Raw genomic sequence first — 26,429 nt, 5'->3', positions numbered from 1 at the left:
TTTCCTTTCCTTTCCTTTCCTTTCCTTTCCTTTCCTTTCCTTTCCTTTCCTTTGAAATTTTATTTACTTATTTTGAGAGAGAGCCCATGAGTGAGAGGAGGGGCAGAGGGAGAGAGAATTTCAGGCAGATTCCATGCTGAGCATGGAGCCCGACTCTGGGCTCGATCCCACAACCATGAGATCATGGCCGGTGCTGAAATCGATCAACAGTCCGACTTAACCGACTGAGCCTCCTAGGTTCCCTGAAGCCTTTTCTTTTTTGCAGAATCTCTCCAGTGTCTTCTGACAAAGCTTAATATCAGCTGGCAAAGGAAAAATATTTAATGGGTCCAGCTCCATGTTTGCAGAGCAGGCAATGATGGTTGGGTTTAGAGCCAAGAGATAATACATTGGTAACTGGTAAGTTGCTGTTTGTCAGAGTTATACAAATAAGTTAATAATTTTTTTATTTTTTTAAAAAGATTTTATTTATTCATTTGTGAGAGAGATAGAGAGAACAAGCAGTGGGGAGGGGCAGAGGGAGAGAGAGAGAGAGAGAGAAGCAGATACCCCGCTGAGCAGGAAGCCTGATGCAGGGCTTGACCTCAGGACCAGGAGGCAACCGGAGCTGAAGGCAGACACTTAACCGACTGAGCCACCCAGGCACCCCGGTAATTTTTTAAAAAGAATTTATTTATTTGGGGCACCTGGGTAGTGCAGTCGTTAAGCGTCTGCCTTCAGCTCAGGGCGTGATCCCGGCGTTCCGGGATCGAGTCCCACATCGGGCTCCTCCGCTGGGAGCCTGCTTCTTCCTCTCCCACTCCCCTGCTGTGTTCCCTCTCTCGCTGGCTGTCTATCTCTGTCACATAAATAAATAAAATCTTTAAAAAAAAAAGAATTTATTTATTTATTTACTGGAGAGAGAGTGAGTGAGCTTGCACAAGCAGGGGGAGGGGCAGGCAGAGGGAGAAGCAGACTCCCTGCTGAGCAGGATGCCTGATGCAGGACTCAATTCCGGGTCTCTGGCTGGGATCATGACCTGAGCCGAAGGCAGATGCTTAACCAACTGAGCCACCCAGGCGTCCCTAAGTTGTTAATATTAAATAAGTGTTTTCTCAACAGAATACTCTTTGTTGCTACCACCTATGTTTTAAATTTGTTTTAATATAGAGATTAACTTAAAGTACTATTCTGTTCTAGCCAGAGACAACTTCTGCTCTGAATTTTTTCATAATAGATTAGTTGGCCAGTTTTAAAATTTCATATAAATGGAATAATACTGGGGTACCTGGGTGACTCAGTCAGTTAAGTTTCCAACTCTTGGTCTCACCTCAGGTCTTGATCTCAAGGTTGTGAGTTTAATCCCCCATGTTGGGGTCCATGCTGGGTGTGGAGCCTACTTTAAAAAAAAAAAGGAATAATACTATATGGAATAATAATCTTGTGTACTAAATAATGCTAAAAGGTATAATACTCTTCTTTACAGCCTCTTTCACACAATGTAATGTTTTGGGAATTTGTTCATGTTGTTGTTTGTATCAGTAGTAGTTCATTCCTTTTTATTGCTGTGTAGTAGCTCCTTGCGTGAACATTCCAGTTTATCTGTTCTGTTGATGGATATCTGGTCAGTTTCCAGTGTTTGACTTATGAGTAAAGCTTTTTCTTTCTTTCTTTTTTTTTTTTTTTTACGATTTTATTTATTTATTTGACAGAGAAGGCACATAAGCAGGGGGAGAGGCAGAGGGAAAGGGAGAAGCAGGCCCCCCACTGAGCAGGGAGGCACATGGGGCTTGATCCCAGGACCTCCAGATCATGACTTGAGCCGAAGGCAGACGCTCAAACGACTGAGCCACCCAGGCGCCCCTATGAGTAAAGCTTCTATAAACATTTTTGTACAAGTGTTCTTGGAGGACATATATGTTCATTTCTCTTGGGGAATAGGGAATAGAAGGGAATAGAATTGCTGGATCATAGGGTAGATGTATGTCTAGTTTTATAAGAAACTTTTAATACCTTTTTCAAAATGGTTGTATCATTTTACAGTCCCACCAATAATGTGTGAGTTGTGATTGTTCCATATCCTCAGCAACGTGAGGATATTTATTTTCTTATGGATATATTTTAAAGATAAGAAGTTTCCAGTTTTGTTGAAGTCTGATTTACCACTATTTTCTTTTATGGTTATTGCCTTTTGTAGTGTCTGAGGAACCCTTGCCTACCTCTCAATGTTGGAGATTTCTCCTGTGTTTTCATCCAGAAGTTGTAGAGTTTTAGTTTTTACATTTAGGTCTCTGATCCACTTGGAATTCATTTCTGTGTATTCTGTAAGATTGAGGTTGAGGTTAATTTTGCTCCCATATGGATAACTTCTTGTTTCAGTACCAGCACCATTTGATAAAAAGACTTGTGGATTTGTTATCTACTGCCTCCAAAACTTAGCAGTTTAAAACAGTAAACACTTACTGCCTCAGTTTCTAAGGATCAGAAATTTAGGAGTGGCTTAGCTGGGTGGTTCTGGCTCACAGTCTCTCATGAAGTTGCAGTTAAGATGTCTTTTGGGACTGCAGTCATCTGAAGGCTTTCCTGGAGTTGGAGGGTCTGTTTCCAAGATGACTTTACATGGCTTTTGGCAGGTAGCTTCAGTTCCTTGACATATGGGCTCTCTGAGAATCCTCATGGCATACAATTATCTCCTCCAGAAGGAATGATCCAAGACCAAGTAAAGAGGAGTCTTAATGACCTAGTCACAGACTGTTACTTCTTTTTTTTCTTTTTTTTTAAGATTTTATTTATTTCAGAGAGCACGCAAGCATGATCGGGGGGAGGGGCAGACGGAGAAGCAGACTCCCTACTGAGCAGGGAGCCTGATGCAGGGCTCGATCCCAGATCAGGACCTAAGCTGAAGGCAGATGCTTAACCGACTGAGCCACCCAGGCACCCCCAGACTGTTACTTCTGCCATATTATATTCTGTTCCTTAAAATTGAGTCACTAAGTCCAGCCCATACTCAAGGGGAGGAGAGAAGAAGGCTCTACCTTTTGGGGAAAGGGCTGTCGAAAAATATGAAGTTTAAAACTACCACAACTTTCTTTGTTAATTTTTAAAATTCTTTTATTAGAGATTTTATTTATTAGAGAGAGAGAGCAGTGAGAGATCACAAGCAGTGGGGAGGGGTAGAGGGAGAAGCAGACTCCTGGCTGAGCAGGGATCCTGATGTGGGACTCAATCCCAGGACCCCAGGATCATGACCTGAGCTGAAGGCAGACACTTAACTGACTGAGCCACCCAGGCGCCTCCCCTCTCCATTTATTTGCTTTAGCACTTAAGTCAAAAATGAATTGACTACGGGTATGGACCTATTTTTGGGATCTCCGTTTTGTTCTGTTGATCTGTTTGTTTATATGCCAGTACCCCACTGACAAGTCTTGACATCAGGTAGTATAAGTTGTCCGACTTTATTCTTCTTTATAAGATTGATCTGGATATTTAATGTTCTTTGTATTACCATACACATTTTAGAATTAGTTTGCCAATTTCTCTGAAAAAGCCAACTGACATCATGGTTGGGATTTCATTGAATTATAGATTTATCTGGGGAGAGTTGACATCTTAACAGTATCAAGTCTTCTAATCCGTTCACATGGTGTGAATTTCCATTTATTTATGTCTTCTTTAATTTTTATGCATTTTTTTTCCTTCGAGACTCTGCATTTTTTGATTGTTTTCAATGTAGAGGTCTTTCACATATTTTGTGAAATGTATCCCGACATGTTTGATGTTATTTTAATGCTATTGTAAATGACTTGTCTTTTTAAAAAATTACAGTAAAATGTACATAACAGAATTTTACCATTTTAACTATTTTTTTTTTTTAAGTAGGCTCCACACTCAGTGTGGAACCCAAGGTGGAGCTCAAACTCACGACCCTGAGATGAAGACCTGAGCTGAAATCAAGTTGGGTGCTTCACCAACTGGGCTACCCAGGTGCCCCCATTTTAACTATTTTTAAGTGTACAATACAGTAGCACTAAGTACTTTCACAGTGTTGTGTAACCATTATCACTGTTGCAAGAACTTTTCCTATCATCTCAAGTAGAAGCTCTTTACCCATTGTACAATGCTCCCATTTTCCCCTCTCCCCAAGTCCCTGGTAACCTCTGATATACTTTCTATCTCTACAAATGTGCCTATTTTAGATATTTGATATAAATGGAATCATATAATTTTCTTTGATGCCTGGCTTATTTCATTTAGCGCAACTTTTTTCAAGGTTCATCCATGTTATAGCATGTATCAGAATTTCATTTCTTTCTTTTTTTTTTAAGATTTATTTATTTAGAGAGAGAGCACATGTGCATGTGAACAGGAGGAAGGGCAGAGGAAGAGGGAGAGAGAGAATCTTCAGGCAGACTCCCTGCTGAGCGTGGAGCCCGATGCCGCGCTCATTCCCAGGACGCTGAGATCATGACCCAAGCCAAAATCAAGAATTGGATGCTTAACTGACTGAGCCACTCAGGTGCCACTAGAATTTTGTTTCTTTTTATTTTTAATTTTTTAAAAGATTGATTGATTGATTGATTTATATGACAGAGAGTGCACACACAAGCAGGGGGAGCAGCAGAGGGAGAGAGAGAAGCAGGCTCTCGCTGAACAGGGAGCCTGATATGGGGCTTGATCTCAGGACCCTGGGATCATGACCTGAGCCGAGGGCAGATGCTTAACCAACTGAGTCACCCAGGCACCCCTCATTTCTTTTTATAATCAAATGTTCCATTGTATGTATGTACCACATTTTATCTGTCCATTCATTGTTAGCAGACACAGGTTGTATCCACCTTTTGGTTATTGTGAATAATGCTGCTATGAACATTGGTATATAAATAATTGGGTTGAGTCCCTGCTTTCAGTTGTTTTGGGTAGGAGTGGAATACCTAGGAGTAGAATTGCTGGATCATATGGAAATTCTCTGTTTTAATTTTTTTTGGGAATCACCATCCTGTCTTCCGCAGTGATTGAACCATTTTACATTCCTATCAGCAGTGCATAAGAGTTCCAATTTCTGGGGCACCTGGGTGGCTCAGTCAGTTAGATATCTGCCTTTGGCTCTGGTCATGATCCCAGGGTCCTGCATCAGGCTCCCTGCTCAGTGGAGAGCCTGCTTCTCCCTCTCCCTCTGCTGCTCCCCTTGCTTGTGCATGCGCTCTCTCTCAAATAAATAAATAAATAAAATCTTTAAAAAGAGTTCCAATTTCTCCACATCCTTGCCAGCTTTTATTTTCTGTTTGTTTGGCTTTTTTTTTTCTTTTTAATATAATAGCCATTCTAATTCGTGTGAGGTAGTATCTCATTGTGGCTTTGATTTGTATTTTTCTAATAACTGATGATGTTGAGCATCTTTTCATGTGCTTGTTGGTATTTGCATATCTTCTCTGGAGAAATGTCTAGCCAAGTCCTTTGACCGCTTTTGAATTGGGTTGTTTATTTTTTTCTTAAGTTGTAGGAGTTCTCCGTATTGGATGTTAATCCCTAATCAGAGGTATGGTTTGTAGATATTTTCTCCCATTCTGTGGGTTGTTTTTTCATTCTGTTGATGATGTCCTTTGATGCACAAAAGCTTTTTAAGTTTACTTATTTACTTTTTTTTTTTTTTTTAAGTAATCTCTGTACCCAACATGGGGCTCAAACTCATGACCTTGAGATCAAGAGTCACACACTCTTCTAACTGAGCCATCCAGCCAACCCTGATGCACAGGAAAGTTTTTAATTTTGATGAAGTCCAATTTATCCTTTTTTTCTTTTCTTGCCTGTGCTTTTGTTGTCATAGCTAAGAAATCATTGTCATACCCAAGGTCACTGAGTAGCCCCTTGTGTTTTCTTCTAAGAGTTTTATAATTTTAGTTTGTAAGTTTAGGTGTTTGATCCATTTTGAGTTAATTTTTGTATATGATATGAAGTAATGCTCCAACTTCACTCTTGCATGTGGCTGTTCAGTTTCCCCAACACCACTTGTTGAAAAAATTGTCCTTTTCCCATTGAATAGTCTTGGCACCGTGGTTGAAAATCATTTGACTGTATGTGCAAGGGTTTTTTTCTGGGCTTCCTATTCTATTCCATTGGTCTCTGTGTCTGTTTTTATGCTAGTACCACACTCTTTTGATTGTAGTAGTTTTGCAGTAAGTTTTGAAATCAGGAAATGTGGTTCCTCCAGTTTTGTTCTTCAGGAATTTTGGCTGTTCAAGGTCCCTTGAGATTCCCTATGAATTTCTGGAGAGGTCACTTTTGTTTGTTTGTTTTTGTTTTTGTTTGTTTTTTTAATTTCTGCAGAAATTACCATTGGTATTTTGTTAAGGATTACATTCAGCCTGTAGATCTCTTTGGGTAGTATTGTCATCTTGACGATATTAAGTCTTTCAGTTTATCAACATGTGATGTTTTTCCATTTACTTAGATCTTTATTATCTTTAGAAGTGTTCTGTAGTTTTTAGAATACAAGTCTTTCAGCTCCTTAGTTAAGTACGTTCTTCAGCATTTTCTTCTCTCTCTTTTTTTTAAGATTTTATTTATTTGACAGAAAGAGAGTGAGCAAGAGAGTGAGCACAAGCAGGGGGAGGGGCAAAGGGGAGAGGAAGAAGCAGATTCCCTGCTGAGCAGGGAGCCTGCCGCTTGGCTGTACGTGGGGGTTGATCCCAGGACTCCGGGATCATGACCTGAGCTGAAGGCAGATGCTTAACCTACTGAGCCACCCAGGTGCCCCTATTCTTTTTGATACTATTGTAAATGGATTGTTTTCTTAATTTCCTTTTCAGTTTGTTCATTGCTAGCATATAGAAATGCAACCGGTTTTTGTGTGGCAGTTTTGTATCCTGCAAATTTCCTGAATGTATTTATTAGCTCTAACAGTGTTTTTATGTGTGTTTGGGTAATTTTAGGGTTTTCTGCATATAAGATCATGTCTTCTGCAAACAGTTAACTTCTTTCTAATTTGAATGCCTTTTATTTCTTTTTTTTTTTTTTCCCCTAATTGCTCTGGCAAGAACTTCCCTTGTAATTTCTTTGACCTGTTGGTTGTTAAGGGTATGTTGTTTAATTTTCACAGATTTGTGAATTTTCCAGTTTTCTTTTTATTGCCTTCCAGGATATAGAATTCTTAGTTGACAGCATTTTCTTTCAGGACTTTATAAATATGTCATCCCACTGCCTTCTGGAGGTTTTTGGAGAGAAACCAGCTGTTAATCCTAGTGAAGATTTGTGGTACAGTATGAGTTGCTTCTCTGTTGCTGCTTTAAATATCTCCTTGTCTTTGGGGTTCAGCGGTTTAATAGTGTGTTTTTGCTTTATAATATACCTTGGTTAATCCTAAAAGAAGGGTTCATTAGGCTTCTTGCACATGTTTATTCATGGCTTTTCTCAGGTTTGGAAAGTTTTTGGCCAGTATTTCTTCAAATACCTTTTCTGCCCTTTTTTTCATCTTTTCTCTTCCTCTAATGCATATATTGTTATATTTGGTGGTGTCCCACAGGTTCTTCAGACTCTTTACTTTTGGGGCGTGTGGGTGGTTCAGTTGGTTAGGCATTTGGTTTGGCTCAGGTTGTGATCCCAGGGTCCTGGGATCAGGTCCTGGGTTGGGCTCCCTGCTCAGCAGGGAGTCTACTTCTTCCTTTCCCTCTGCTCCTCCCCCTGCTCATGCTCTCTCTTTCAAACAGGTAAATTAAAAAAAAGAAAAGACTCTTTACTTTTCCTTATTTATTTTTTATTTTTTTGCCCCCCAGACTGAATAATTTCAGCTGTCTTACCTTCAGGTTCACTGATACTTGCTGTGTTTGCTCATATCTGCTGTTGAACCCCATTAGTGAGTTTTTCACGTCAGTTACTGTACTTTTCTGTTTTGAGATACTGCAGAATTTATGTTTTATCCTTTTTATAATTTCTTTCTCTTTACTGGTATTTTTGTTTTGTTCATACATCATTTTCCTGAATCTCCCTCTTTTATTTTAAAGATTTCATTTATTTATTCATGAGAGACAGAGAGAGAGAGGCAGAGGGAGAAGCAGGCTCCCCACCACGGTTTCCTTTTGTCCATTGAATGTATTTAACCTCTTTGATTAATAATAATTCCAGTGTCTTTGCGTCCTCAGGAATTTTTTTTTATCATTTTCTTTTTCTTGGGAATGGTCATTAATTTTCTATTTCTTTGTTTTGTAATTTTTTATTAAAATTCAACATTTGAGTAGTATGTTGTAATTTTACAAACTTGATTCTCCTACTTCTCCGTGATTGCTAGTTTTTGCTCATTGAAAGCTAGAGACTTAGATTTGTGGCTTTTTCAAACTAATATTGGAAATGTGTATCTCTTTCTGTTCCCGTGATCTCTGCAGTTAGACAGTGACCTGATAAAGATTTTCTTTAATGACTAGCTCCCGAAAGGGGAAAAAAGTAAAAACAAGTACTGTTCTTTTACATGCCCCTAGAAGCTACTTTAGCCTGTGAGTGTTGAAAGCAGTGGTCACTGGCCTCTGCCTGCTCCTCAGCGATCAAAAGCAGCTATCATCAATCAGAATACATATTTGGAGAACAAGGTCTTAGCCCATCCTAGCCTCCAGCAAGTCTCACCAGAAATGAGGGCAGCCCTCCCACTGCTACTTGCCCTAGGGTTGGAGGTTGGGTAGTTGCTGCACAAAAGGCTGAAGTTTACCAAAATTCACCAGCCTCTCCATCAAGCTTTACCTTGGAAGCTTCATGTTTTCCAGCTATACTCCAGAGTTCCAAAAGTTACTTCAGACAGTTTCTCCGAGTCCAGTAGTTGTTTAGTGGAGGGGTAGATTCTTAGAGCTTCCTACTCTGCCATTTTCCATGAAGTTACCCCAGTGAATTTTTAAGTTTTTGTTTTTGTTTTAGAGAAGGGGGGGGGCAGAAGGAGAGGGAGAGAGAGAATCCCAAGCAGGCTCCACACCCAGCACAGAGCGTGAGGTGGGGCTCAATCTCACAATCCTGAGATCATGACCTGATCTCACAATCCTGAGATCATGACCTGAGCCGGAGTCAAGAGTCAGAGGCCTAACCGACTGAGCCACCCAGATACCCCTAATTTTTGTTTTCTGATTGTTGCTGCTAGCATATAAAAATATAATTGAATTTTGTATATTGGCTTTTTGTATCCTGTAACTTTGCTAAATTCACATATTGGTTTTAGAAGTTGTTTCTTAGATCCCTAAGTATTTTCTTTGTAAACAATCATGTTATCTATGGATTGAGAGTGTCTTATTTCTTCCTTTCTGGTCTTTATGCGTTTTATTTCTTTTTTCTTATTGTACTGGCTCATAAATGTTGAGTAGAAATAGTAAGAATGGACTTGTCTTATTTTGATTATATGGAAATGTTCAAAATTTCACATTGATTATGATGTCACCTATAGGTTTTTCAGGTTTTCCATAAACACCCTTTGTCAGGTGAGGAAGTTTCCTTTTAGTTTGTGAGTGTTTTTAATCATGAATGGGTGTTGAATTTTGTTGAGGTTTTTTCTGTGTATATTGAGGTATGATATATGGTTTTACTCCTTATATTTCTGTTAATAAGATGAATTACATTGATTCTTCAGATATTTGATCAACCTTGCATTCCCCACTTTGTCGTGATGGATTACTCTTTCTATATACCATTGGTATTGTTTTGCTAAAAATTTTTAAAGGATTTTTGTGTCTGCTCATGAAGGATATTGGTTTATAATCTTTTTTCTTTTGTATGTGTGTATGTTTTTGGTAAGGTTCTTTTTTAGGTTTTGTTATCAGGGATAACTGACCTCTTAAAACAAGTTGGAACATGTTTTTTGCTCCCTGTTTCCTGAAAGAATTTGTGCAAGATTGGTGCTATTTCTTCCTTGAACGTTTGATAGAATTCACTAGTGAAAATATATGTGTCTGGAGTTTTCCTTGTGGAAAGATTTTTGATAAATTCAATTTTCTGGCTAGATACAAGACCATTCAGATTTTGTATTTTAGCTTGCATAAGTTCTGGTAAGTTGTATTTTTCAAGGAATTTGTCCATTTTGTCTGACTTGTTGAATTTATTGGCATACACTTGCTCATAATATTACCTTATTATTCTTTTAATCCCTGTCGGGTCTGTAATGGTATTACTTTTTCATCCCTGATAGTAGGGATGTTCGCTTTTTAGTGATCAGTTTCTCTAGAGGATTTATGAAATTTATTGATTTTTTTTTAAAGACCTACTTTTGCTGTTCTTAATCCCCCCCCCCATTTTATTGAGTTTGCTTGTATCTGTTATTTCCTTTCTTCTGCTTACGTTGGTCTTTTTCTTTTTTTTTAAAGATTTTATTTATTTGACAGAGACAGAACGAGAGAGGGAACACAAGCAGGGGGAGTAGGAGAGGGAGAAGTAGGCTTCCCGCTGAGCAGGGAGCCTCATGTGGGGCTCCATCCCAGGACCCTGGGATCATTATCTGAGCTGAAGGCAAACACTTAATGACTGAGCCACTCAGACGCCCCCAGCTTTGGTCTTTTTCTAGCTGCTGCTGCTGCTTCTTTTTTTTTTAAGATTTTATTTATTTATTTGTCAGAGAGAGAAACGAGGAGAGAGCACACAAGCAGGGAGAGCAGCAGGCAGAAGGAGAAGCGGGTTCCCTGCTGAGCAAGGAGCTGATGTGGGACTGGATCCTTGGTATCATGACCTGAGCTAAAGGCAGATGCTTAACTGACTGAGCCATCCAGGTATTGTCCTGGTCTTTTTCTAGCTTCTTAAGGAGAACCTTAAGTCATTAATTTTATACTTCTAATACCTTGAAAGCTTAAAAATTTTAGCATTGGTTTAGCTTCAAGAACATAGTATATTTCATTTTCTCATATAGCACCTCACCCTAAAAAGTGTGTAGGACAAATCCAGTTAAGAAATGGGCAGAAGGGGGGCGCCTGGGTGACGCAGTCGTTAAGCGTCTGCCTTCGGCTCAGGGCGTGATCCCAGAGTCCTGGGATCGAGCCCCACATCAGGCTCCTGCTGGGAGCCTGCTTCTTCCTCTCCCACTCCTCCTGCCTGTGTTCCCTCTCTCGCTGGCTGTCTCTCTCTCTGTCAAATAAATAAATAAAATCTTAACAAAAAAAAAAAAGAAAAGAAATGGGCAGAGGACATGAATAGACACTTTTCCAAAGAAAACTTCCAGATGACTAACAGACACATGAGAAGATGCTCAACGTCAGTCATCATCAGGGAAACGCAAATCAAAACCACAGTGAGATACCACCTCACACCTGTCAGAATGGCTAAAGTGAACAACACAAGAAACAACAAATGTTGGCAAGGATGCAGAGAAAAAGGGAACCCTCTTGCACTATAGGTGGGAATGCAAACTGATGCAGCCACTCTGGAAAACAGTATGGAGGTTCCTCAAAAAGTTAAAAATAGAACTACCCTATGACCCAGCAATTACACTACTAGGTATTTACCCAAAGGGTACATAAATGCAGATTCAAAGGGGTACATGCACCCCAATGGTATCTATCTACAATGGAATATTACTCAGCCATCAAAAAGAATGAAATCTTGACATTTGCACTGATGTGGATGGAACTATAGTGTATTATGGTAAGTGAAATCAGTCAGAGAAAGATAAATACCATATGATATCACTTGTATGTGAAATTTAAGAAACATAATAGGTGAATGTATAAGAAAGAAAAAGAGAGGGGGGAGAAGCAAACCATAAGAGATTCTTTAACAATAGAGAACAAACTGAGGGTTGATGGAAGGAAGTGGGTAGGGGATGGGCTAAATAGGTGATGGGTATTAAGGAGGGCATTTGTTATGATGAGCACGGGGTGCATCATTATATGTAAGTAATGAATCAGTAAATTCTATTTCTGAAACCAATATATATATATTTTAAGATTTTATTTATTTATTTGACAGACAGCCAGCGAGAGAGGGAACACAAGCAGGGGGAGTGGGAGAGGAAGAACCAGGCTCCGAGTAGAGCAGGGAGACCGATGCGGGGCTCGATCCCAGGATCCTGGGATCATGCCCTGAGCTGAAGGCAGACACTTAACGACTGAGCCACCAAGGCGCCCCTCTTGAAACCAATATTACATTATGTGTTAACTAACTAGATTTAAATAAAATTTCAAAAAGAAAAAAAGTACCTAGGATAATTTCAAATCTGTGTTCTTGACAGAGAAAATAGTTGAATTGGTGTATCGAAGGATTAACAACTTGTTAATCGTGAGATTGATTCTTGCTTCCAGGTTGAGTTCCACTCTTTTTCTTTTTTACATGGTCCTGACTCCCAGAATCCTGAGAGTTCTACATGTTCAGGCTCCGTTCCTTATGTCACTTGAAGGGCAGGAAAGGAAGCTGAGAGAGCAGAGAGATTTGGGACCCACTCTTACGGAATGATGTTTTTTTGGAGACATCTCTACACTTGTCTAAGTTGGGAAATTGTTTTTTTTTTTTTTTAAGATTTTATTTATTTATTTGACAGAGAGAGACAGTCAGCGAGAGAGGAAACACAGGCAGGGGGAGGTGGGAGAGGAAGAAGCAGGCTCCCAGCAGAGGAGCCTGATATGGGGCTCGATCCCAGGACTCTGGGATCACGCCCTGAGCTGAAGGCAGGCGCTTAATGACTGAGCCACCCAGGCGCCCCTAAGTTGGGAAATTGTTGATGGGTTTGTGTGGATGAAAGTTGGTCCCTATCTATTTGGAACTGTGTGTTGTATGTGAGGTTGTAAGAAGTATTTTCTAATGTTTAAAGGTGATTAAAAGTGATAATTCTATTTTTTTAACCTTTTTTGTTTGTTTGTTTTTTAGAGCATGTGTGCGCATGAGGCAGAGGGAGAGTCTTTTTTATTTTGGATGGGGCCAGAGGGAGAGAATGTTAAGCAGGCTCCATGTCCTGTGTGGAGCCCCACACGGGGCTCGATCTCGCAACCCTGAGATCATGACCTGAGCTGAAATCAAGTCGGGCGCCCAACCTACCGAATCACTCAGGTGCCCCCCAAAATAGTATTTCTAGTGTTTCACTGGAGGGTAGAAGACAGATGGAATGTAATCTGCTTGAAGCTTTCAAACTCTGTTGCATTTTGTGAGGCATTAAACAGGTCATTTACGTCTTTTTATAGGCTTTCTCCATACTTTGCACATTGCTCATCTGCTTTTGGGTACCTGCTAATAAAGTCTTTATCTACCCGATAGATGTTCAGATATGTCATTGTTCACCCCCAGTGGTGTGTAGTTTTAAATGGAGGGAGTGTCTGTCAGTTTGTGCCCTTACATCTTGTATTGTTCTCTGAATAAGGAATTATGCTGTTTGGCCTTGAGGGGGAGATGTCTCACAGGAGGCAGGAACATAGGATACCAAGAACCTGGTCCTTGGAGGAGACATCCTGAGTTGGTCTCAGCCCTTGTGTGGACATACGTAGCAGCAGATTATCCCAAAAGAGCAAAACTCAGTGGAGCTTTATTTTGTGGTGGACGCTGCATCATTTACCCAGCTGCAGCTGAATACAATTCAGTGTCCATGTCTGAGTAATCTGGTCTTTGACTGCATTCTCAGATAACCTATAGAGTAGTGTAGCATCAAAATGTTTGTGCGATTTCACCACCAAAGAAGAGGCCTCTGGGGTGTAGCCATATCTTGATTTTTAGGTGTATGCTGCCTCTTGGTACATCTTTTAACATAGTTCAGAATTCAGTGATTTAAAACCCCTTTGGAGTTCTAATAGTTTTGTGGTATCATTGAGACACTACAGGAAAAACAGGAGATATTTCATGGTTGCATAAGTCCTTACTCTGGAGGTTTTTCTTGTTGGAAGCTGGTAATCATTTTTATGGCGGTGGGTTCTAAGTGAGGCCCCCAGTCATCTGCAAAGCTCAGTGCTGTGATTGGCGCTTTGGGTTCACCTCTCCTAGGTGTAGGAGGTTTTATTTCCACATTTTACCTCTTCAGTAGCAGGACGCATGTGACTGTCCCTAGTACAAGGTAGCAGATTCGTACCTGGACCTCCAGTTATAAACCGGATTATAGCTACTTGAAATTCTGGTGAGTGACAAGAAATATTGTTCTTTTGTTTCCGTTCTGCAACAGAGCAGATTTTATTCCAAAGATGTTGTGGTGAGGGAAAGTCCCAAGTGGAGGTGTCTACATCCGTTTCCCAGTCACCTCAGTTCACCTCTGCCTCAGCCCTGTCAGCTTGCCTCCACTGTGCTCAGCTTCTGTTTCAGTGGAGCTACAATAGGATGGAGGTGGAGAAAAGGAACGTGAGTTATTGGTTACATCCAAAACTGAGGTTGTGAGAACAGGCCTGCTACTGTCCCTCTGCATCTTTTTTTCAGTTGTGCAGAAGCTTCTCCAGCTTTGGGTCTTCAGTGAGCTCAGTAGCATGAGATAAGTCCAGGAAGCTCCTCATTCCATACTTTAGCAGTTTAGACAGTCCCATTTTAAGTGTTGTGTGGTTTGTTTTTTTTTTTAAGAATACTTTATCCTATCTTTCTACATGTGTACTTTCTAGGCTTGACCACGTTTAGATTCACTTGTAAATGTGTGAGGTGGAAACTTACCTGGCTTAGGTATGGCTCACCTGAAGAATTTAGTCACAGCAGAGGTATTCCTTTAACTTCTTGTTAAAGAATAATCCCATACAAATTGTGAGTAGGCAGTGTTTCAGGCGAGAAGGATGGGGCACCTTTCTTCTTTTGGTGTTTTCTCATTTTGATCTCCCCTGTACCACTTTGGACCTGTGTTCTTAAAGTTCTGTCCTCGGTCCACTGCCCCCCTCCCCCCACTCTTTAGCACAGTTGAGACACTTTCAAAAGAATCGTCACTAAAAATATGCATCTGTATATCTGAGGAAGTGTTGGGTTTCTAATCTTTAGAAATCTGGTAAAAACAGGAAAGGGGATCACTAGATTCTGTCTTCTCTTTTTGTCCTAGATTAATTCTGTTCTGGCTGTTTCTTGATGGGCTGGCACATTTCAGGACTCCTGCCAAGTTTCCTTTTCTCTTTGCTCCCTGTTTGCTGTCAGCCTGGTGTCCTCAGGACTGTGCCACTGTGTCCCTTGCTCCTGGGATAGGACCCAAAAGTCTAAACAATCCCTCATCTCTTCTCTGAGGACAAACAACAAAATAGATACCTTTAAGCCTTTTTTCATTTCTTACTTCAAATCTCCCAGATTGCTCTAGGGCTCTGCACACATTTCTGGTTTCTAGATGATATGCCAGTCCCTGCTTAGATTGGTAGGGCACGGTCAGATTGGCAGCCCTGCGTATCTTGAGAACAGTCCTTGTATTTCCTTCCTCCTCAAAGGAGAGGTTTGTGAGCATGTGCTTGAAACAGTCCCCAGGGTGGAGGGAAGAGGATTGTTGTCTATAGACTCAACGTAAAAGCAAGAACGGACTGAATTTAAGGAATCAGTAGGTTCCCTTGGTTCTGTGCTTTAGAGAACAAACGTGCTTTTGTGTTAGTTTTCTGCTTCAGTTTTCTCGTCCGTGAATTTGATGGTATTTTGGTATCTTTTCCTGTCACAGTCCATATCAATTTATTATTTCTGAAATTGGTTAGAAGTAAGTTTTCGTAAAGTCCAGGGCTATGTAACCCAAGCTTTGTGTGGTGTTCTTTTCTGTTGGAGTGACTTAGCCCATTGTGTTCTTTTCAATTAAGAATGATTCTGCTATTTTGTCCCTTGGATTGTATCAGAGTAAAATTAAACCAGAGGTACAGTATTGCCAGAATTTTACTTAGCATTCCTGACTTAACAAGTTTCAATTTAAAAAAACTAAATAAATTTCATATGATTTTTTTAAGGGCATGTTACTTTGTTATTATGCTTTTAGTGCTTAAGTGGAATCTGTTTTAGTTTTTGGTTTTGTTTTTTTTTTTATTTTAATTTTTTTTTTTTTTTTAAAGATTTTATTTATTTATTTGACAGATAGAGACAGTCAGTGAGAGAGGGGACACAAGCAGGGGGAGTGGGAGAGGAAGAAGCAGGCTCCCAGCAGAGGAGCCTGACGTGGGGCTCGATCCCGTAACGCCGGGATCACGCCCTGAGCCGAAGGCAGACGCTTAACCGCTGTGCCACCCAGGCGCCCCTATTTTAATTTTTTTAAGTAAGCTCCACAGGGGCTTGAACTGATGACCCTGAGACCAAGAGTTGCATGCTCTACTTACTGAGTCAACCAGGTGCCCCGCATTTCAGAAGAGGTAATAGAAATACTGGATTTAGAAACCAATTTTGAGGAAATTTGCAAATATATCTGTGCAGTGTAAAGGCATCAAGTATGCTTCTCTTTACAAAAAGATTCATATCAAACCGAAGTGCTTAACCTGAGGCTATAAAAATATGTCATCCGTAGAATTTGAAAGTCTAACCAGGCTTCTTAGAGTGCGTGTCTGCTGATCTGCATTTCAGATGTCTGTGCCGGCCTGACTACAGAACTTGGTATACAACTTGGTAATACAACAGGTATTGCTTTTACTGTGGAGACAGTGACTTACTACTTCTTAAAATAGTCCTGACCTTGTTCGCCACAATATCTGATTGCCATTTCTCTTTCTTTGCCAGGGCTTTTATTCATTGCCACTTTCTAGGCTTGCAGTGTTGCTGAATTATAACATTTAAGCTTTTATTATTTATCTCACATAATTTTAAAGGTTTATAGGTAATTTATAGTTTTGGTTGCTGTTGTGAATGGGATGTATTTAAACAGTTTTCATTTTCTAATTGTTTTTTACTGGTATAGGGGAATATTATTGATTTTTTACCCTATAATTAAGCTCTAACTTACAGTGAAGTTTGCAAATCCAAGCACACAGCTCAGTGGTTATTGATAGTATTCACCTGTGTCACTCCACCTCTGTGCCCCTTCTCAGTTAGGGTTTTCCCAGAGTAACCACTGTTGTGGTCTCCATTATCATTTTGAATTTTATGGGAGTAGAATCACATACACGTAGTCTCCTTAGTGTTTAGATTTTTTCTTGCTATATCACGCCTGTGAGATCCGTTTGTATTGTGTGTGGCAGTAGTTGGTTCTTTTTCATTTCTGTGTGGTAGTCCGTTGTATGAATATACCACAGCTTATCTGTTTAAATTTTAAAAAAATATTTTATTTATTTATTAGAGAGAGGGAGCAAGAGAGAGAGCGAGCATGCGAGCATGAGCTGGGGGAGGTTCGCTACTGAGCAGGAAGCAGCGATGTGGGGCTCAATCCCAGGCCCCTGGGATCATGACTTGACCTGAAGGCAGACACTGAACCGACTGAGCCACCCAGGTGCTCCAGTTGTTTCCTTTTTTAAAGCAAAGCCCTTAGTGAGATGAAATGACTGTCAGATTTTATTATAGTTTGTAAATTAATAAATGGGTGATACTTAATTCTGTAAAAAAATTAAAATGGAGGGGTACCTGGATGGCTCAGTCAGATATCTGCCTTCGGTGCAGGTCATGGTCCCAGGGTCCTGGGTAGAGCCCGGCATCGGGCTCCCTGCTCTGTGGGGAGTCTGCTTCTTCCTCTGCCCTTCCTCCCACTTGTGTGCACGTGTTCTCTCTCTCTCTCACTCATTCTCAAGTAAATAAAATCTTTAAAAGAAATAAAAAAGGAAAACAGTTACAGTAATATACACATTTCAGCAGTATCAGAAAATTGATTTTACTTGAATAGAGATGTAATTCATTTTGGAGTTCAATTACATGTTCAAGGATTTAGCGTCTGTGACCAGAAAGTCAACCTAACTTTTGTAATTAATATCTTTGCAGTGTACATTTATTTCCATTTGTTGCTCTTTGCTGGTGGAAAAGTTCAATCTCAGCAAATTCTTTTTAAGAATATCCTCCTTCCCATTTTATGCAGTAAAATGTGGAGCCAAAGTGTCTTAGCAAATGAAGGACAGAGACTCCTGTCGCTGGTGGTATACAGACTTCCAGGCAGAGCAGTGGAACCACTTGACCTCTGGGGGAGCAGTCCATTCGTAAACTGACAGAATTTTAACCATTTTAATACAAACTTCCAGTGATCCAAAATAACTGATTCAAACTGCATTATTTCTCTGAACATCAGTCACCAAAGTATATGGAGAGAATTGCAGTTACTTTAGCCCCTCTTAGTCCGGCATCCACATTGTGAAGAACATCTACTGCTCCTTTTCTGCAAGTATTACACCCCTGCTCTGCTCCTAAGGCTGCTGACAGTGTTGAAAAACATGTAGCTATTTCTGACAACCCCACAAATCAAGCCCATGTCCTTTGGTTAGGGTCCAGTTTTTAAATTTTTTTTTTTAATTAAAAAAATTTTTTTTAAAGATTTTGTTTATTTCCTAGAGAGAGCACATGCGAGAGAGAGAGCGTGAGTGAGAGAGCAAGCGAGCAGGAGGACTGGCAGGCAGAGGGAGAAGCAGACTCCCTGCTGAGCAAGGAGCCTGATGCGGGACTTGATCCTAGGACCCTGGGATCATGACTTGAGCTGAAGGCAGCGGCTTAACCTACTGAGCCACCCAGGAGCCCCAGTTTTTTTTATGATAAGACAAAAAAGAACCCAGTATTTAGGGCATAAGTGTTATCTACTGGGTTATATAATTTCAGTCACAATGATTTTGCCAAAACGCAGAACTTAATCTTTTCCCAAGTTTCTGTTTTGGCAAACCAAAGCCTAGGTTGGTGCTATACTTTCCGTTTCTCCCCTTTTTATCTGACTCAGGCCCTAATGCAAACAACCCAATAAAAACAGACATGGTAATTAACACAGTAGTCTTTAGTGCATAAATATTAGATCATCTTGATTCGGTTCCATTTTTTGAGAAGGTTTTCAGTCGAAAGGAGCTTTCCTGGGGCACCTGGTTGGCTCAGTCAGTGGAGTGTGTGACTTGATCTCAGGGTTGTGAGTTCCAGCCCCACATTAGGTATAGAGATCACTTAAAAAAGAAAATCTTAAGAAAGAAAGGAGCTTTACTACTAAATACTGAAATGTATCAGGCTTCTGCAATGGGAATTTTCTTATTTTTAAACATTTTAATGTAAAACAATTTTCTTTTTTCTATCTTTTTTTTTTTTTTTAAAGATTTTATTTATTTGTCAGAGAGAGAGAGAGAGAGACAGCACAAGCAGATGGAGAAGCAGGCAGAGGGAGCAGCTGAGCAAGGACCTTGATGCGGAGCTTGATCCCAGGACAGACTCTTAACCGATGGAGCCACCCAGGGGTCCCAACAATTTTTGCTCCAGTACACATAGTGCTACAAACTATTCCATAGAAAAAAGTGTGAGCTCCTTTTCACAAAAACAAGATTTCCTTATCAAATATCCTACCAAGTCATCACAGAAATGGTGAACTCTCACCAGAAAAAGAGAGAGCAGGTACTCTGGAAGCAGAGCTTTAAACAGTGATCCTGATTTCTGCTATAGACTGAATGTTTGTGCCCCCCCCCCCCGCCGGATTCATATGTTGAAACCTAATCCCCAATGTGATGATATTTGGAGGTGTTGAGGGGTTTCTTTGGGTGTGTGTGTGTGTGCGCGCTAGAAACTTTATTTTCCATCAACCTTCCTTTGGTATGTTCTGAAAATAATGATGATTGCTCAGGTCCTTAGTCATGACCAGGAGAAGGTACTTCCTATCTTACTGGTTTGCATCATACTTGGTTACTTGGTCTTATCGTGCAGGAAGATCACAGGATGACTGTTGTCATGCCCAGAATGGTAGTGCTGGTGACCATGTTGCACGGCCTGATCAAAATATTGTGACCATGATCCTCTGGGTGGTATTGGCAACTGAATAGCTTTGAGGGCTGATGAGGTTGAAGGTGCTGAAGGCCAGTGGTGTTGTGGAAATGATGAGGTATGTTAGTGCTCAGCGGAGGCTGCTGGTGATCAGACCGCTATCCATGTGCTCACAGGTAGGCTCATTTGGGATCCTCATTTTTGCCTAAGGGTTTGAAAATACCGCCTTTGTTAATGACCTCTTCCATAGAAACTTGGGAAACTTTGAACAACTTGGTTCTTGATTGTTTTTTTTGCTCTTTGTTCTTCCTTTTTCGGCTTAGCAATGGTTCCAAGAAATGGCTCCAGCCTTTTCCTTTTTCTTTCTAGTTTCTTGGCATGGTTTTAGACTGTTAGGTTTCTTTTGTTCCTGTTGTCCTTGTAGTATTTACATGCTTTAGAAGTTCCACAGGAAGGGAAGATTCTCTCTGCTCCTGTAGCTCTCATCTGAAGCAAGGCTAACTGCATGGTGAGCTCTCACTGCCTCCTGAGAAGAGTGGACAAGTCTTTTTTTTTTTTTTTTAATTAATTATTTATTTTTAAACTAGGCTCCACACCAATGCAGGGCTTGAACTCACGACCCTAAGATCAAGAGTTGCTTGCTCTACCGACTGAGCCAGCCAGGTGCCCCATGAGTGGACAGATCTTACGTAGAAACTGCAAAATGAGAAATTGCAGTTGTGCTCAGGGGATCAAAGAATATTTTTGGTACTAAGGGAGAATTTCTTTCTCTGAGCTGTGTTAATTACAAAGCAAAGTGATTTTTTACAGAAAGAAAAGACTGCAAATTGTAATGTAGTTCAGTGCATAGATTGTGAGGTCTTTATAAATGTGCAGATTATTAAATCCAAGCTTTTTCTCCTTCTAAGTGAGCTCTTGTGACATTTGCAGGGGGTGATGTCTAGTTGTTCTTTTTTTAAAAGTATTTTTTTTTATTAGTTTCAATCTAAAAATCATTCTATTCCCTATTGGGTATTTACCCAAAGGATATGAAAACACTAATTCAAAGGGGTATATGCACCCCTATGTTTATTTCAGCATTATTTACAATAGCCAAATTATGGAAGCAGCCGGAGTGTTTATCGACAGATGAATGAATAACGAGGGTGCATATATATACAATGAAATGTTATTCAGCCATCAACATGAATGAAACCTTGCCATTTGCAGCAACATGGATGGATCTAGAGAGTATAAAATACTAAGTGAAATAAGCTAGTCAGAGGAAGACAAATACTGTATGATTTCATTCGTATATGGAATTTAAGAAATAAATGAGTAACAAAAAGAGACCAACCAAAAAAACAGAACAGATGGTTACTAGAGGGGAGGTGGGTAGGGGATGGGTGAAATAGGTGATGGGGATTAAGATTACATCTATCACAGTGAACACTGAGTAATGTATAGAATTCTTGAATTGCTGTATTGTACATGGGAAACTAATAAACACTGTATGTTAACTATACTGGAATTAAAATTTTTAAAAATTAGGGCCTGGGTGGCTGAGTCAGTTAAGTGGCTGCCTTCGGCTCAGGTCATGATCCCAGAGTCCTGGGATTGAGTTCCGCTTCAGGCTCCTTGCTACATGGGGAGTCTGCTTCTCCCTCTGCCTGCAGCTCCCCCGGCTTGTGTTTGCTCTCGGTCTCTCTCTCCCCCTCTCTCTGACAAAAAAATAAAATCTTAAAAAAATTTTTTTTAATTATCCTGTTCCTTTTGTCATAGCCTCCACTTTTTTTCTACATTATATACTTGAACAATATGAATTTCAGATATCAGGTGCATAGGAAGCACCACTGTATTGTAAACCAAATAGAGAACCTCAATTTATTGCCACATAGGGAAAAGCATACCATTTATAAAGTTTCCCCTAGGGAAACCTTTGGAGTTGTTTATAGAGCAAAAAAGCCAAAACATATACTGGTGGGTTGTTTTGTTGTTGTTGTTGTTGGTTTAGCCGTTGGCAATGAAACCCTCATGATTTTAATTATCTGACTTTTTTGGATACTTTATAGCTTTTAAAGAATTTGCAAGTTTTTCTTCAGGCTAGTGGTTCCTTAATTTAAATCTGGAAAAAATTAGGAGCTGTTGACATTCTGAATGGCATAAACTACTTGAAATCAGGTCAGTGTATTTGCAGAGGACAGTGGGGAAAATCTTTGAGAATTAGTTACACTCTGGAAAATAGGGTCCCTCTGAGGTTGGACTCTCTGATTGGGACTCTGGTAGCAGGAAAATAGTGGAGAAAGACATCATCTACAGTCTTCTCAGTCCATGGTTTTCGCAGTGGGCCTTGGTGGACACCAGACTTCAGGAGCAACCTCTGGTTGTTTATAAAAGAGAGCTGTCGCTGTTTCTAGGACTTCAAGGCCGAGCAGTAGGCAGGGCAAGCCCAAGCCCTTTGCCTGCATCAGCATATCCCACAGGGTTAGTGGTGGGCATGTGTTCAAATTATAGGTGTGGAAATTTGAGATTTTATTTATTTATTTGAGAGAGAGCATGTGTACACACATGCATGTGCAGTGTGGGGCAGAGGGGGAGGGAGAGGGACAAGCAGACTCCAGGCTGAATGCCAGAGCCCCACACGGGCTTGAGCTTATGACCCTGACCTGAGATCGTGACCTGAGCCGAAATCAAGAGTTCGACACTCAACTGACTGAGCCACCCAGGCGCCCTGTAGGTGAGGAAATTTGAAGTTTAGTGACTTACCCAGAGCTCCACACTTTGTAAGTCAGGGCTTCACAGAGAATGACAGAGTTCTGGGCACTTGCACTTTTTTAGGTTCCAGGTTTATTTAAAAAAGAAACGCCAAAACAAAGCTTATAGAAATATGGTATGTTTTACGTCTTTGCTTTTTTTAAAAAATATTTATTTACTTTATTATTTATTTATATATATTTTTAAAGATTTTATTTATTTGACAGAGACAGTGAGAGAGGGAACACAAGCAGGGGGAGTGGGAGAGGGAGAAGCAGGCTCCCAGCGGAGCAGGGAGCCTGATGTGGGGCTCGATCTCAGGACCCTGGAATCATGCCCTGAGCCAAAGGCAGACGCTTAACGACTGAGCCACCCAGGCGCCCCAAGATTTATTTACTTTAGAGAGAGTGAGAGAGAGCACAAGCATGAGGGGCAGAGGGAGAGGGATAGAGAATCTCAGGCAGACTCTGCCCTGAGCGTGGAGCCTGTTTCGGGTCTCAGTTTCACCACCCTGAGATCACGACCTGAGCCAAAACCAAGAGTTGGGTGCTCAACTGACTGCACCACCCAGGCGCCCCTTACGTGTTTACTTCTAAGAAAATATTTCAAACACAAAAACAGCCCCATGACTTTATGTATATAGCATGTAGGAGCAAAATATCAAAGTCTAGATCTGACTGGAGATTGGACTTGAGCCTTTCTGTCCTTTGGAGGCTGCCGAGGTTGCCATGCATCTCTCAGAGTCCAACACGGAGGTACTTGGCACTATCGATTCCTCTCCTTTCCCAGACACCCACTGACCCAGGCTAGAAAATTTAGCACCGTTCGGGTCCTCCATCCTCCATCAGAGGCAGTCCCTGCGTGCGGCGGGGCCAGGGCAAAAGCCGATCGGCAGTGCTGGGTAGAGTCCACTGCCATGGTGGATACCTCCAGGAGCCCTGAGAAGAGGCCCTTCACAGCTGCTTCCCCACTTACCACTGCCACTATGTGACTCCTTCTGTTTTCATATTGTTGTGCTTTTACTCCCTGCAGCCTTCTTCCTGGAATTATTTCATTCATTCTAACAAGCCTATTTTTGAACTCTTCCTGTGTGCTAGGAACTGCCTTGGACCCTAGATGGAAATACAAGGGATGGTTTGGTGGTGGTGACAAGTAAATAGGGGACAGTACAGTGATACATTGTTAAGATAGTTGGCACAAGGTACCTTAGGAGCCGTGGAGGGGTGCGCACCAGCTCATGTTGGGAGACTGGAGTTTGGGAAAGCACCGTGGGGCAGAGAGTTGCCGCCTCCTGAAGGAGGACCAGAGAGTGGACGGGTCAGCAGAAATGTGCATTGTGTGCATTGAAGTGGTGCTGATCGGTTAGGGGAATGGAAAATAATTTATTTTTGTTGATAGCCGTGACATAGAGCTTCCTGGGCAGCTTCGAAGTAAGAAAGTTTTGCAGTTTTGCAGCAGTGTTCTTCAGTAGCCTATTCTGCCCATAGATTATGAGGCTGGGAAGAAAAATAACGTTCTGTCTCTTCCAGGTAAAGCCATATTGCTGCTCTTTAACAATTATTTTTCTTTTTAGTCTTGATCTTTCAAATGTAGGCTTGCCTGCTACATTCCTAATTTGAAAATATATTTAGTATTAGGGAACTTGCCCATTACTTTAACTTTCTTGAGAGAAAATTGACATTACAAGGTAGGTATTTAAGTACAAAGGACCTTTCCATGTCCTGGTTGGTGTAGAGTTATACAGAAAGGTAAGCTCTGTGGCACCGACTGATGGCCATAGATATAAAGTAGAAGAAATCAGAAGTCTGAATTTCCTTGGGAAAAGCAAACCCTTTTTGTGATACTACAACTCAGCAAGGAATGGCTTTCCCTGCCTGCTCCTTGGCCTTCAGCAGAAAAGTGGAAAATCTGGTGTGACCAGATTTCTCAAAAACCCTTCCTTGAGTCAGCGAGAGACCCTTACCATTACTGGATATAGTGAGAAGTCTGAACATGATGAATTCGTGTTGCCTTCTGTTTTTTTCCCTGAATGCTTTATCTTCAAATATGAAGTAAACAGGGATAGTTGCCTTTCTGATGACTATTAACATACTGTAGCTCTAAAATCAAATCCTTTAGGGAACGTGGAAGGTTATATGATAGCTAGGAAAGGAAGAAAATGTGGGCTTCTGTGCCTAAAAAAAAATGGATGGGGGAGACCAAAGTTGTATCATTCAGAAAAACTTGCCACCTGCCTGTCATGCAGCAGGCAGCATTGTACGTGCTGGGGGAACACATAGCAGGGAACAAAACAGAATCCCATTCTTTTTTTTTTTTTTTTTTTTACTATTATTTTTTAAAGTAATTTCTACACCCAACGTGGGGCTTGAACTCATGACCCCGAGATCAAGAGTCGCATGTTCTACCGACGGAGCCAGCCAGACTCCCTCAGAATCCCATTCTTACTCATGGAGCAGATATTCCGTGAACTCCAGGGAAGTTGTAGCTTGCCAGGTGTTTTGATTGCCTCTTTTCCTCTCTCCGTTCTTTTAGGAAAGAAGAATAAGCTGAACAGATAGTGACCATTGCTTTCAGCTCACCAGGACCTTCTGCCTAGCTCTCCTTTCGTGGCCCATGTGCTGCATCCTCTGCCCTCAGTGTGCAGCTGGCCCCCAACGCAATGTGTGTTTGTCAAACCATGGAAGTGGGGCAGTATGGCAAGAACGCAAGTCGGGCCGGAGACCGGGGAGTCCTCCTGGAGCCCTTCATCCACCAGGTGGGCGGACACAGCAGCATGATGCGCTACGACGACCACACTGTATGCAAGCCCCTCATCTCCCGGGAGCAACGCTTCTACGAGTCCCTCCCTCCCGAAATGAAGGAGTTCACCCCCGAGTACAAAGGTCAGTCACTGGCCAGTTTGGAGAGAGCAGCAGCCTTGGGCTTTCACAGGCCCTCAGCTCAGTTGTCCTTGTTTTGTTGGCCATGTGATGTGATTGTAGGTCTCTGTTGTCTCAAAGCAGCTAAATCACTTTGTTAAGCAAAATTTGAGGCTGAAAGCACCAGCGAGGTCTTTAGATCTTGAAAATCTGAATTCACTGATAGGTAAACCCGAGAAGAATTCACAGCATTAAGTCCTATTTGTGAAGAGCATGTTGTTATTAGCAAGGTGGTTTCTCTTGTTTGCTGGGCTGGTCTAGGAGACGGGAAGTACTTCTCTTGTCCCAGAGGAGGAAGAACTGGATGCTTTCCAGGCTAAGGCGGTGAGACAGCTGGCGAGGAGGCTATGTGGAGCCTATGTCTATATGGGCTGGAGGAATGAATTGATGGTAAGGAATTTACAGAGGACTGGGGGTACCTGGAAGTCCTAACTTTTAAAGGAAAAGTAATGTTTGAAAATGTAAAATGACTTAATAGACTAGAACCCCATGAATATAGACCAGAATTAAGTCACTATTTTTTAATTTTCTTTAAAGATTTTATTTTTATTTATGAGAAAGAGAGTGTGGGGGGCGGGGGAGGAGCAGAGGAAGAGGGACAAGCAGACTCCATGTTGAGCATGGAGCCCCAAATGGGGCTCAATCTCAGGACCCTGAGAACATGACTTGACCTGAAACCAAGAGTCAGACGCTTAACCAGCTGAGCCACCCAGGCTCCCTAAGTTACTTTATTTTAAACTCTGGTTTTTGTCACTGTGTTCATAGATTTTCATGATAGCCCACCATGTATAAGTTAAATTTGGGGGGTTTCTGCTATTTAATTTCCCAAAACTGTTAACAGATTTAGTCATGTTTACACCATCCTTTGCTCAAGGGATCCTCAATTTTGAAAAACCAGTCCATATCAGTATTTTTTGTTTCCTTAACTTTTTTTTGTGTGCGGCAGAATACACATAAAGTTTACCATTTTTAAATGGTAATTTAATGGCATTATGTACATTCACAGTGTTGTATAGGATTATCATTATCTGTTTCTAAAACTTTCTCATCACCTCAAAGAAAAAGTCTATACCCATTAAATAATAACTCCCCCTTTCT

The 26,429-nt window shown here is 41.0% G+C and overlaps 1 protein-coding gene across 3 annotated transcripts in view; it reads left to right on the top strand.

The window, feature by feature from the left end:
• Nucleotides 1-26,429, top strand: part of IP6K1 (inositol hexakisphosphate kinase 1) — a 58,975-nt gene that overhangs the window by 11,859 nt on the left and 20,687 nt on the right. The window contains exons 1-2 of one of the 3 annotated variants that reach the window (XM_002920537.4): nt 3,902-3,963; nt 24,946-25,295. In XM_002920537.4, coding sequence (XP_002920583.1) covers nt 25,073-25,295 — 223 coding nt within the window. In that variant the 5' untranslated portion in view covers nt 3,902-3,963; nt 24,946-25,072. Of the gene's footprint in view, nt 1-3,901; nt 3,964-4,433; nt 4,496-24,945; nt 25,296-26,429 lie in introns of those variants that run through there. The other 2 variants (XM_011226635.3, XM_034658337.1) reach the window with 2 other exon arrangements.

This window comes from Ailuropoda melanoleuca, chromosome 4 (genome assembly GCF_002007445.2).
Source record: "Ailuropoda melanoleuca isolate Jingjing chromosome 4, ASM200744v2, whole genome shotgun sequence".
Lineage (NCBI taxonomy): Eukaryota > Metazoa > Chordata > Mammalia > Carnivora > Ursidae > Ailuropoda > Ailuropoda melanoleuca.
This window is presented reverse-complemented; position numbering and strand designations above follow the sequence as displayed.